We start from the raw sequence: 14,066 nt of genomic DNA on the forward strand, positions 1-14,066 counted from the left end.
TATTATTGATAAATTGACCAACGGACTGGACATCAAAAGGAGCCACACAGTTTTAACGAGATCATCATACATTCTTTTTGTTGCGCTAACACAGAGGAAACAGAGTGGAGACGAGGCGAGCTGTCTCGATTTTGCGGGAGAAGAGCTGTTTGGTTTGCATGGATTCCGATTCCAAAGTTCCATTCGACCGCAGAAAAACATTCTCGTCACCGCGGTGCGGCTGGCCTTAACGTTACCGGGCAAGAGGAGAGGAAATGTAAAGCGAGCCATCACCTCCGGTTTGATCGATCGGCCAGAAGCAGAGCGGTCTTGGGGGGGGGGGGGGGGGGGGGGGCAGCTTGATTGTGCGTGAGGAAACCGATATCGCCCCTGGGGTCATTCTTTCAACGGCAGTAGCTTGTCTACAGCACGTTTGACTGAGGAGGAGGAAGTGCTGATTCAAAACCATATTACGTTTACTGCTGAATGATAGATACCTCGGAGTAAAAAGGTCGATTGGAAAAGGGACATTACGCAGTGTCGAAAACACTTCAGAATACCAAAATACAGGTAGGCTGTAATAAAATGAATTCGTCTGGGTCTCGTTAGTAGAAATGAACCGCATGACATAGCCTCCTATACATTTGAGGCTACCGCGTTTCTGGTGAGCGACGCAGACACACCACTAGACCGACAACCCGAGGCGGTGCTGAAATGATGACGCGGTGTTATGTTTTTTTTTTTTGCGTTTCAATTAATAACTCTAGCCATAATAAGGCCAATGATAATGTGAGTCTTAAAAACCCAACCGTTGGCCATATGGTTGGACTAGGCTATTCATGCCAGATGACTTGACATCATCTTAGAAAATGTCGCCTGGCTATGCGCTATGAGTCAGTAACATGTCCATCTCCAGATTTGAGGATGAGGAGTGTTTGAGCGGTGCTCTTTCTCTCTCTCTCTCTCTCTCTCTCTCTCTCTCTCTCTCTCTCTCTCTTTCTGTCTCTCTCCCTCTCTGTCTCCCCCTCTCTCTTTCTGTCTCTCTCCCTCTCTGTCTCTCTCCCCATCTCTCTTTCTGTCTCTCTCCCTCTCTGTCTCTCTCCCTCTCTCCCCCCCTCTCTTTCTGTCTCTCTCTCTCTCTGTCTCTCTCCCCCTCTCTCTTTCTGTCTCTCCCCCTCTCCCTCTCTCCCCCTCTCTCTCTCCCCCTCTCCCCTCTCTGTCTCTATCTCTGTCTCTCTCCCTCTGTCTCTCCCCCCCTCTCTCTCTGTATCTCTCTCTCTGTCTCTCTCCCTCTGTCTCTCTCTCTGTCTCTCTCCCTCTGTCTCTCTCCCCGTCTCTCTCTCTGCTCTCTCTCCCCCCTCTCTGTCTCTCTCTCCCTCTGTCTCTCTCTCTCCCTCTGTCTCTCTCTGTCTCTCTCTCCTGCTCTCTGCTCTCTTTCTCTCTGTACAGTAAAGCGGTGTGCCATGCCAAGCCTATGATGAAGCTAGCCTTCCACCTGGCTGTGTCCGGCCTTATGAATGATTAATTAGGCTACCATCGATCACACGACCTTATTATTTACACCATCGTGTTACTATTATGGAAGGAAGCCTCGTGACGTTTCTGACGATGAGGGTAGTGGGCAGTAGCTACAGTGTTGCTATAGGGCCTATAGGATTGATAATAGAATATACTCTCATAATAATTTAGCACTTAAACTTGGCTTGCTACCTGCAGGTTCCACTCCTATTCATTTGATTCATAATGTGGGCTACGGCAGGGATTTCCCCTTTAGGTAAAGAGGGAAGTGGATGTGCCGAGAGGAGAAAAAAGGCCTTATGGATGATTGATTTAGCAACAGCTGAGGCTAGCTGTCTCCGTGTCGACCTGCTGAGTCTGCTGAGTGCCTGTTTGAGGGACCTCTCGCCTTATTAAATAAGAGAAGAGATCTGTGCCCGTCTAGGTTTCTCCTCCTCTCGTGCCACTGCCGAGGCACAGGCTACGGTCTTGTCATGTGTCTCTGAGTACGTTTCACCTCTGGCTCGGACGCGTCTGCTGTGTGAGGGAGGGAGGCCTATCTATCTATGTATGCACATACGAAGAGGTCCTCTTCACAGCTCTACATTAGGGAGGTCCTTCAATGACATCACAATATAGGTACAGGTTTTAGTCAACGTTTTTGAAAGGCCTGCAGCCCTATTTATTGCACATGCATAGCCTGTTCAAATGAATATTTCAAACCCTTTAATATTCAGTTGTTCTTATACCTGTGTCATAACATTGCAATTAATCTGCTAATACAAACGTGTTATTGCACAGGAAATGACCTCAACCGTAGAGTATGGAGTTGGTGTTCTCCATGGGGAATTAATGGTGTCACTCGCAGCGCTTCTAATGCTGACAGTTTGTTTACATGAGAAAGCGTCATCGCGCTGTCGAAACATCGGAAGTCATTCCCTTTCAATGGATGGAAAGCAAGAGAAATGGGAGTGTGTGTGTGGGCGGAGCGTTGAGCGACGCGAGGATAGGCGAGGGAGCTGAACAGGGCGGGGCTAAAGTTGGGGAAAGCAGAACTTTATTGGAATCCTCCACAGTATCATGGTGTGAATTACCAATCAAAGCTCACCATAGATTTTGTTAACCCTTTATTGCAGGGGTTCCCAAAGTTTTTTTGGGGGGGGCCTAGGATCCTATTTTGATATCTGAAAAATGAGCCCAATCATGTGAAAAAAATGTGTAATTAACAACCAATGTTAACTTTTGTATTTGGGGCTATGGCTGTCAATAGAAAAACATTGTAACAGTATTTCTGATTGTCTCCTCAACTCACCATCACATACTGTTCATGTGGGACTATGACAGTCAATTGTAAATGAGTCTGACATAATGTCTCTTATCTCTCCACCTCTAATGAGATGGGTGTGTGGCTTGATGCTGAGATGGGTGTGTGGCTTGATGTTGAGATGGGTGTGGCTTGATGTTGAGATGGGTGTGGCTTGATGTTGAGATGGGTGTGGCTTGATGTTGAGATGGGTGTGGCTTGATGCTGAGATGGGTGTGGCTTGATGCTGAGATGGGTGTGTGGCTTGATGTTGAGATGGGTGTGGCTTGATGTTGAGATGGGTGTGTGGCTTGATGTTGAGATGGGTGTGTGGAGATGGGTGGTGTGGCTTGATGCTGAGATGGGCTTGATGTGAGATGGGTGTGTGGCTTGATGTTGAGATGGGTGTGTGGCTTGATGTTGAGATGGGTGTGTGGCTTGATGCTGAGATGGGTGTGTGGCTTGATGCTGAGATGGGTGTGTGGCTTGATGCTGAGATGGGTGTGGCTTGATGCTGAGATGGGTGTGTGGCTTGATGTTGAGATGGGTGTGTGGCTTGATGCTGAGATGGGTGTGGCTTGATGCTGAGATGGGCGTGTGGCTTGATGCTGAGATGGGGGTGTGGCTTGATGCTGAGATGGGTGTGGCTTGATGCTGAGATGGGTGTGGCTTGATGCTGAGATGGGTGTGTGGCTTAATGCATGTCGTGTTCAAAGCTTCTCAAAGTCAGGGCGCGGGGTCGACAGTGCAAATCTCATGGTAGGCAACTTCTTCGCCCGCTCATATCTGTGTGAAGCTGGATTCAGTGCTCTCGTCTGTATTTAAACCAAATATCCATCCAGGTTGGATGTGACAGCAGAGATGAGGTGCTCTGTGACCGTTGGTCGCGGTAATCCCATCCAAACCTGTGCATATGAATGGCGCTGATGGGTAGCTTTCCAAACTTGCTAACAGCCCTCGCTAATGGCCTGGTACTTAGCGGTCTAATGTCCCTCTAACCACTCTCCCAACACTTAATAATTGAATTTTAATCATCAGAATGGTAAGGACAAATTGTGATGGGAGTTAGAGTTCCCGTTCTGAAATGGACACAGGAAAGCCTCGGACCCAATATGCATAAATTCACTTGTAAAACCCTTTTCCGAAAGGAACTACAGGACAACCGGTCCGATCCGAGTGAGGGAAGCAGCAGAAAAGCAAAACATTTTTTGCTACTTTACTTAACCATGGAGAAAGGGGGAGAGAGAGAGAGGGAGAAAGCAAACAGCTGTAGGCTATTATGGAGTGGAAGCTGTGCCGTGTGTGTGTGTGTGTCTCTGATAGTTTGAGCTCTCTGACTTATGCTTGATTGTGCAGAAGAGGCCCTGCCGTAAGAGGCCCTGCCAGAAGTGGCCCTGCCGGAAGAGGCCATGCCAGAAGAGGCCCTGCCAGAAGAGGCCCTGCCGGAAGAGGCCCTGCCGGAAGAGGCCCTGTCGGAAGAGGCCCTGTCGGAAGAGGCCCTGTCGGAAGAGGCCCTGCCGGAAGAGGCCCTGCCGGAAGAGGCCCTGTCGGAAGAGGCTCTTGCCAGAAGAGGCCCTGCCAGAAGAGGCCCTGCCAGAAGAGCCCTTGCCAAAAGAGACCCTGCACGAGGAGAGGCCCTGCCAGAAGATGCCCTGCTAGAAGATGCCCTGCCGGAAGAGGCCCTGCCGGAAGAGGCCCTGCCGGAAGAGGCTCTGCCAGGCTCTTGCCAGAAGAGGCTCTTGCCAGAAGAGGCCCTGCCAGAAGAGGCTCTTGCCAGAAGAGGCCCTGCCAGGAGAGGCTTTTCCAGAAGAGGCCCTGCCAGGAGAGGCTTTTCCAGAAGAGGCCCTGCCAGAAGAGGCCCTGCCAGGAGAGGCCCTGCCAGAAGAGGCCTGCCAGGAGAGGCCCTGCCAGAAGAGGCCCTGTCAGAAGAGGCCCTGCCAGAAGAGGCCCTGCCAGGAGAGGCTTTTCCAGAAGAGGCTTTTCCAGAAGAGACTGCCAGAAGTCTGGAGAGTTTTGTAGATTAAACTTCCTCTACTCTAAATCTGGAAAGGATTTTTGACGCTTGAAATGTTGTGAATCTTTTTACAAATCCTCCTCAAGCCCTATATTTATATTGATATATTGATTTATATTATTTATACAGGTCCGATTATACTGTATAGGGTTGCAGCATTCCGATAACTTAGAGATAGATGATGGAGCAATTTGGAAAAGAGACAAAATTCTAGGCAGATACAGCATTAGTGTTGAACAATTCTGGATATTTCCCCCCAAAATCCCTGGATTTCCTACTTATTCCTCCATATTTCCAGGAATCTTCCAACCAGGATTTCTGGAAGAAAAAAAAAACAACAACTGGGAATTTGGGACATGTACGGAATTTTTTTCAACCCTAATACTGTATCTGCCTGGAATTCTGTCTTTTCCAAATTGCTCCATCGTCTCTTTTTCAAAAGATAATACACATTAAACACTTAAAACATAAAAACATAAAACACTCATAGAGCCTTTCCTCCCTTCACTACTTTCTAGACCCTTTAGGAATGTGCGTTCGTAGGCAAAATGTCACGCCCTGATCTGTTTCACCTGTCCTTGTGCTCGTCTCCACCCCCCACTACTTTCTAGACCCTTTAGGAATGTGTGTTCATAGGCAAAATGTCACGCCCTGATCTGTTTCACCTGTCCTTGTGCTCGTCTCCACCCCCCACTACTTTCTAGACCCTTTAGGAATGTGCGTTCGTAGGCAAAATATCACTCCCTGATCTGTTTCACCTGTCCTTGTGCTCGTCTCCACCCCCCTCCAGGTGTCGCCCACATCCACCCCATTATCCCCTGGGTATTTATACCTGTGTCGTCCTGTACCTTGACCTCTCCTCTGGATTTATCGATCCCTGCCTGCATTGACCTGTCGTTTTGCCTGCCCCTGTGGGTACAATAAACAGTGTTACTTCACACAGTCTGCACTTGGGTCTTACCTAGATTCCTGATACAAAAAGACTAACCTAGAATGACACGAATTCCACATTGTATTGAAAAGGGTGAAGGGAAAGGGGCTTCTGTAATAAAACTTGTAATCCTCAGTAGGATAGAGGACAGAAACAGAGTGATCTGGTTAACGATGGTTGTAGAGATTGTTCTCATTGATCCTAAATTGACTGTGTGCTTTAGGGGGCCTCGGGCGATGTGTCTGGTTGAGATAGGACTGTGCAGGGGGGACCCATCTGCTCCCACACACACACACACGAGGGGCCAGGAAGAACATGAAGAGGGCAAACTTTTTAACAAATGTCTCCCGTTAGTTCTCATTAGCTCTTTCAGCCTCAACAGCTGGGGTGGCTAAAGAAATATATTTGCTTGAATAGAGATTACAGTCAAATTGCTTCTAGTAATGTCATTTCTGTCTGTCTGTCTGTCTGTCTGTCTGTCTGTCTGTCTGTCTGTCTAACTGTTCTCCGTGTCCCCACTGTCAGCACTCGTCTTCTCTGTCTGTCTTGTCTTGTCTTGTCTTGTCTTGTCTTGTCTTGTCTTGTCTTGTCCTCCACAGTCTGCACACTGTCTCTGGCCCATACTCCTGCCATCATAAGGAGCATTGTCATCTTCCATTAGAGTTGAGTCCATATTTTTAAAATTAGGATATTGAATTTGAATTTAAAACCTCTAAAAGCCTTTTTTTAGGTTTTTATTTTATTTTTTATTCCCACCAAAGAATAGAAAGTGAAAGACAAAACAGATTTTAAAAAACAGCCTGATCACCAGTCTTCATGGAGGGAATTTTAAGATGGTCATACCATGGATCATTGAGATATTTGATTTTGAATTTTAGGACCCCTGCATATATAAAAATATTATTTGATAAAATATTGAATTTGGCCTTTACTTCTATAGCCCAGAGAAACGTATTGAATAACACATTCATAAATGGCAAAACAAAACAAAATGTATCATAAGGAATACGGTTTGGAAGTGTCTAGAAAAAAAAAAAATGTTGACTCATGTTTGGTCACGTTATTCGTAACACATGATTCGTTTCTCCCCATAAGAACTTTTAGCAATTCTTACAGTCCGGTACGACTCCACTGACGCTGTTGTGTCGTAGAGTAGAGCAACCTTTGTTCAGAATTTGTTTTTAGTTTTTTTGGGACAAATATTTAAGCCCTTTTTTTTTTGTTGGCACAAAACTACCTCCATATTACCATTCATTTGTATGGGTTACCTTCAGACGAGTCCTGTGAAACTTGTTGTGGGGGACGTAGAGTGAAACGGAGAACACCATTGAGTTTGGGAGAGTCTCCCCTTTCCATAGTCATATTCGTTAGTAGGCTAAACTGTTCCACATATTAGTTTGTAGCCCGAACGCTTCGGACGGTACAAACAGAAGTTGGAACATTGGCGGTATCGACTTCAGACACTTGTTGTCGTACCTGCCTCCCCTATCTCCTCCCTGCCTCCCCTATCTCCTCCCTGCCTCCCCTATCTCCTTCCTGCCTCCTCTGTCTCCCCTGATCTCCTCCCCTGCCTCCCCCTATCTCCTCCCTGCCTCCCCTTTCTCCTTCCTGCCTTCCCTTATCTCCCCATGCCTCCCACTATCTCCTCCCCATGCCATGTTGTCGTAGAGCAAACCATTGTGTTTGTGAGAGTCTCATATTTCCATAGTTAGTTGGCCAAACTGTTCGGACGCTGTAGACATTTTTTGTGAGAAGACCGATTTTTGGGATGTCTCATGGTCTGACAAACACTGCTGTTGCTCTGCCACTTCCCCCCGCAGACGCAGAAGGGAAAGAAAAGGGAAAAGAGGGGGGGGGTAGCTAGTCAGTTGTCCAACTGAAATATATCTTCCTCATTTAACCCCCTGAATAGGTGCCTTAATCGACATCCAGGTCTTCAGCGCACGGGGAACGGTGGGTTAACTGCCAATGCTCAGGGGGCAGAACGACAGATTGTTACCTTGTCAGCTTGGGGATTCAAGGCCAACATAGGCAGATGTGGTGGATTGACATGCAGCTCATGCAGGAAGAATTATAGCCCATTCAAAAGCTAGATATCTCTCGCTTAAACTGTAGGATTTTGATGGGGATTCTTGTATTATGTTAATTAGATTGACGCACGAGTAGACTCTTAAGGCTTGATGTATTTACATTTATAATGCACAAATTGAATAATTGAATTCATAAATTGAACTTGCATTTCAGGATTTGAAACTTAATTTAAATAATATTGTAAACCACGCTCTTTTGATGACTAACCTTGCTGGGTCTTGAAGACTTGTATTAATTTAGCAGATGGGGACTGTGAGACTCACTCCTCAGCCTGTAGTTTCGCCCCTTACGCAATTGAAGAAGGCCTTTTTTAATTGGACGATGGATTGGAATGCTTCAGGAGGGCAGTCACGTGTGTTTTCGAAACAGACGTCCTGATTTGGGGGCCTCCGAGTGGCACAGCGGTCTAAAGCATCACTACAGCCTGGGGTTTGATCCCAGCCGGCCGTGACCGGGAGTCCCACACAAAACATAGGTGTTCCTTTTGTCCAGGTGTGAAAGGGCAGTGTGGAGCGCAATAGAGATTTCATTTTCTGTGGATCTTTGGGGCCGGTATGCAAATTGCAGTGGGTCTAGGGTTTCTGGGATAATGGTGTTGATGTGAGTCATGACCAACCTTTCAAAGCACTTCATGGCTACAGACGTGAGTGCTACGGGGCGGTAATCATTTAGGCAGATTACCTTAGTGCTCTTGGGCACAGGGACTATGGTGGTCTGCTTAAAACATGTAGGTATTACAGACTCGGACAGGGAGAGGCTGAAAATGTCAGTGAAGACACTCGCCGGAATCTAAAACAAAAATCCAGAAGATCACATTATATGATTTTTAAGTAATTAATTGGCATTTTATTGTATTTTTTTATTTATTATTTTTTTATTTATAAACTTGCAAAATCGGCAGTGCATCAAATACTTGTTCCCAAATACTTGTTTTTACTCCCCCAAAGACTTTAGATTTCGTCTCTCACAGTCGAAGTGTACCTATGATAGGAATTACAGACCTCTACATGCTTTGTAAGTAGGAAAACCTGCAAAACCGTCAGGGTATCAAATACTTGTTCTCCCCACTGTATATTGGCACAATATTACCTCCATGCTCCCATTCATTTGGTTTCCTTCAGATATATATATATTTCATGAGTTTTCTTATATCTCCTAGATATAGCAAAGACACCTTTTAACCTTATTGTTTTTAGTTGTTGTCTTTTTTTGGGGGCCATTCATGAATGTCTTATTCAATGCGTTTCTATAGTAGTAAAGGCCATATTCAATATTTTAATCACACAAAAAAAAATTATATATATTTTTTGATATTTAATGGGGTCCTACAATTCCTAATGAAATAGCTTAATGATTCATGGTATGACTATCTTGAAATGATTCCATATGCTTAGTCGAACCTCCCTCCCCACCCAACGGCTTAGAGTTTTTTGTGATGAAATAGCTTAATTTCCTGCGAATGCCTTCAGCTGCTGACACATGGGCCTATTTCTCCATCTGGGAAATGTACACATTGATTTGCATGACTTGAGCTGTAGCCCAGAAAAATGCCACGCTGACCTCTTAGTAAAAGTATAACATACACTGAGTGTACAAAACATTAAGAACACCTGCTCTTTCCATGACACAGACTGACCAGGTGAATCCAGGTGAAAGCTATGATCCCTGATTGATGTCACCTGTTAAATCCACTTCAATCAGTGTCGAATGAAGGGGAGGAGACAAAGTCATTTTAAGTCTTGAGATACTTGGATTGTGTGTGTGTGTGCCATTCAGAGGGTGAATGGGTAAGACACTATGTAAGTGCCTTTGAACAGGATTTGGTAGTAGGTGCCAGACCTGTGGAACGCTTTTGACTGGGAGGGAGGGAGGGAGGGAGGGAGGGGGGAACTCAACATTAGGAAGATGTTCCTACTGTACATCAACATTATTGCCTCAATATTATGGTTTTCAAATGGCTATTTCCTGATGGACTTGTTGTTGTCTCACCGTCTGTTGTGTTCTGTTCCCTCTGATAGGTGGAAGTACAGAGTGGACTGTCCTATTGTTTCTATACTATAAGTCTAATCTCTGTCAGGTAGCCAAGTACAGAGTGGACTGTTGTTGTGTTGTTGATGTTATTTCTCACACTCTGTCGTCGTCTGTTGATGTTATGTCTAATCTCTCTCTCTCTCTCTTTTTCTTGATCTCTCGCTTTGTCTCTCTCTCTTGCTCTCTCTGTCTCTCTCTCTCTCTCTCTCTCTCTCTCTCTCTCTCTCTCTCTCTCTCTCTCTGTCTCTCTCTCTCTCTCTCTCTCTCTCTCTGTCTCTCTCTCTCTCTCTCTCTGTCTCTCTCTCTCTCTCTCTCTCTCTCTGTCTCTCTCTCTCTCTCTCTCTCTCTCTCTCTCTCTCTCTGTCTCTCTCTCTCTCTCTCGCTGTCTCTCTCTTTCTCTCTCTCTCTTTGTAGGTGTTGTGAGGTATCAACGACAGCCCAGTGCTGGATCCCAGAGGGCTTGTCAGTGTGGTAAGGACCCCCAGGACCCCCGAGGGTGGATGGAGCGCTTCAGGCCGAGGCTGACGAGGCTGGGGCAAGGGATCAGGACCGGGTCGTCGTCCTCTTACCCAGCATGCCTCTGGTTGGGCCTGCTCTCTGTGGCCGCCGCCTTCCTGTGCGCAGAGGGCGATCGCACCACCCCCAGCCCCGCCACCACAGACTCCCACAATGCCACCTGCTCCGAAGTCACGTCAAGGTGCAAGCCAGGAATTGTCTTGCCCATCTGGTACCCTGAGGACCCCTCCATGGGGGATAAGATGGCCCGAGTCATCGTCTACTTCGTAGCTATGATCTACATGTTCCTGGGAGTGTCCATCATAGCAGACCGCTTCATGGCGGCCATCGAGGTCATCACCTCCCAGGAGAAGGAGATTATTATTAAGAGAGCCAACGGAGAGACCACCACCGCAACCATCAGAATCTGGAACGAGACGGTCTCCAACCTGACCCTCATGGCCCTGGGTTCTAGTACCCCTGAGATCCTGCTGTCTGTCATCGAAGTCTGTGGACACGACTTCGTAGCTGGCGAGCTGGGACCGTCTACGATCGTCGGCAGCGCTGCCTTCAACATGTTCGTGATCATCGGCCTGTGCGTGTCTGTGATCCCCGAGGGAGAGACGAGGAAGGTGAAACATCTCAGAGTGTTCTTTGTGACGGCGGCGTGGAGTATCTTCGCCTACATCTGGCTCTACATGATCCTGGCGGTGTTCAGTCCCAACGTGATCCAGATATGGGAAGGGCTGCTAACCCTGGCCTTCTTCCCCATCTGTGTCATCCTGGCCTGGCTAGCCGACCGACGACTCCTCTTCTACAAGTTCATGCACAAGAAGTACCGTGCCGACAACCACCGCGGCGTCATCATCGAGACCGAGCACGAGCGCTCCAAGGGCATCGAGATGATGGACGGTGGCGGCAAGATGGTCAACTCACACTTCGCCCACGACGGAGGCGTCGCCCATAACCTCATCAGCCTGATCGAGGGGAAAGAAGTGGACGAGTCTCGGCGGGATATGATCCGGATCCTGAAGGACCTGAAGCAGAAACACCCAGAGAAGGAGATGGACCAGCTGGTAGAGATGGCTAACTACTACGCCTTGTCCCACCAGCAGAAGAGCCGAGCCTTCTACCGCATCCAGGCCACGCGCATGATGACAGGGGCCGGGAACATCCTGAAGAAGCACGTGGCGGAGCAGACCAAGAGGAGCGCCAGCGTACAGGAAGTGTGTGTGGTAGGGGAGGAAGTCGAGGAGTACGTGTCACGGATCGCCTTCGAACCTGCTGTGTACCAGTGCCTGGAGAACTGTGGCGCCGCCCTGCTGGCCATCTCCAGGAAGGGCGGCGACATGGCCAAGACCATCTATGTTGACTACAAGACAGAGGACGGCTCAGCCAACGCCGGCGCCGACTACGAGTTCACGGAGGGCACGGTGGTGTTCAAGCCCGGCGAGTTCGTCAAGGAGATCAGCATCGGCATCATCGATGACGACATCTTCGAGGAGGACGAGCACTTCTTCGTGCGTCTCAGCAACGTGCGCGTGTTGGAGTCTGACGAGGACGAGACACTACTGTCTCCGAACTCTCTCCCGTACCCCAAGGCCCTGCTGGGGTTCCCTGCCATCGCCACTGTTACCATCCTGGACGACGACCACGCCGGGATATTCACCTTCGAGACCGACACGTGTCACGTGAGTGAGAGCGTGGGCGTAATGGAGGTGAAGGTGCTGAGGACTTCGGGGGCGAGGGGAACGGTCATCGTGCCATATCGTACCATGGAGGGGATCGCCAAGGGAGGAGGGGAGGACTTTGAGGACACCTACGGAGAACTGGAGTTCAGGAACGATGAGACCTGGTAAGACGATCTACTATATTTTAGTTTGATTGATTTATAAACAATTGATTGATTGTCCAACCATCGATTGTTGTCCAGCCCGGGGACAACATTATGTGGGGGTTGGTCTGCTATGTATTCTTTACACTTAAATGATTTTGGAAGAGAAAGGCTTTATTGGTGGGGGCAAGTTGGCTGGTGGGACAAGGTCGGGACATTTTAGCAGTGGTGATGAATGTGTGTATGCTGTGTATTTTTGTTTTACGTTTAGTTGCCTGACATGAACTGCTAAGATCAGTACTTTATTTACAAAAGGGGTGGGATCGGTTTCGGTTAGTTGATGGGATGGGATTGGTCGGTTGGTTGATGGGATGGGATTGGTCAGATGGTTGATGGGGTGGGATTGGTCGGTTGGTTGATGGGGTGGGATTGGTCGGATGGTTGATGGGGTGGGATTGGTCGGATGGTTGATGGGGTGGGATTGGTCGGTTGGTTGATGGGGTGGGATTGGTCGGTTGGTTGATGGGGTGGGATTGGTCGGTTGGTTGATGGGGTGGATTTGGTCAGATGGTTGATGGGGTGGATTTGGTCAGATGGGGACGGATTGGTCGGTTGGTTGGTTGATGGGGTGGGATTGGTCGGTTGGTTGGTTGATGGGGTGGGATGGGGATCGGCCATTTTAGTTATGGTAATGAATGATGTATATGTATATTTGAAATGTATTTGCCTGTAGGGCAAGATGACAGCCAGGATGACTGTCGACAGGATAGGCCACGAATGTGTCTTACTGTGTTTATTTGCCTGTTTTTAATCAGGTACGGCTCCTTAACTGAAAAAACTTGAAATATCATGAATTCAGAATGATGTTTCGTGTGTTTGTAGAGGGGTGTGTTTGTAGATGGTGTGTTTGTCAAGGGTGTGTTTGTAGAGGGGTGTGTTTGTAGAGGGGTGTGTTTGTGGAGGGTGTGTTTGTGGAGGGTGTGTTTGTAGAGGGTGTGTTTGTAGAGGGTGTGTTTGTAGAGGGTGTGTTTGTAGAGGGTGTGTTTGTGGATGGGTGTGTTTGTGGATGGGTGTGTTTTAGAGGGTGTGTTTTTAGAGGGTGTGTTTGTGGATGGTGTGTTTGTAGAGGGTGCGTTTGTCGAGGGTGTGTTTGTAGAGGGGTGTGTTTGTGGAGGGTGTGTTTGTGGAGGGTGTGTTTGTAGAGGGTGTGTTTGTAGAGGGTGTGTTTGTAGAGGGTGTGTTTGTAGAGGGTGTGTTTGTGGATGGGTGTGTTTGTAGAGGTGTGTTTGTGGATGGTGTGTTTGTAGAGGGTGTGTTTGTAGAGGTGTGTTTGTAGAGGGTTTTGTAGAGGGTGTGTTTGTAGATGGGTGTGTTTGTGGAGGGTGTGTTTGTAGAGGGTGTGTTTGTAGAGGGTGTGTTTGTAGAGGGTGTGTTTGTAGAGGGTGTGTTTGTGGATGGTGTGTTTGTAGAGGGTGTGTTTGTAGAGGGTGTGTTTGTAGAGGGTGTGTTTGTAGAGGGTGTGTTTGTTGTGTTTGCAGAGGGTGTGTTTGCAGAGGGTGTGTGTTTGCAGAGGGGGTGTGTTTGCAGAGGGGTGTGTTTGCAGAGGGTGTGTGTTTGCAGAGGGTGTGTGTTTGCAGAGGGTGTGTTTGCAGAGGGGGTGTGTTTGCAGAGGGGGTGTGTTTGCAGAGGGGGTGTGTTTGCAGAGGGGGTGTGTTTGCAGAGGGTGTGTGTTTGCAGAGGGGGTGTGTTTGCAGAGGGGGTGTGTTTGTGGATGGTGTTCTCCATTCATTACCATTTTGTTTCTATATTGTAATTTGATAGCTGTGATACATCAACACGAAACACTCTGAGACTATCTGCCTTTATTTAGAATAGATGACCTGTGTGTAGG

General features: G+C 47.8%; 1 protein-coding gene across 1 annotated transcript; it reads left to right on the forward strand.

The window, feature by feature from the left end:
* The first annotated feature begins 363 nt into the window (after window positions 1–363).
* On the forward strand, window positions 364–12,200 carry LOC135507545 (sodium/calcium exchanger 3-like). Its single transcript, XM_064927051.1, has 2 exons — window positions 364–549; window positions 10,261–12,200. The coding sequence occupies exon 2, from the start codon at window positions 10,347–10,349 to the stop codon at window positions 12,198–12,200; it is 1,854 nt and encodes a 617-aa protein (XP_064783123.1). The 5' UTR covers window positions 364–549; window positions 10,261–10,346.
* Window positions 12,201–14,066: the final 1,866 nt, after the last annotated feature.

This window comes from Oncorhynchus masou, chromosome 21, assembly GCF_036934945.1.
Source record: "Oncorhynchus masou masou isolate Uvic2021 chromosome 21, UVic_Omas_1.1, whole genome shotgun sequence".
Lineage (NCBI taxonomy): Eukaryota > Metazoa > Chordata > Actinopteri > Salmoniformes > Salmonidae > Oncorhynchus > Oncorhynchus masou.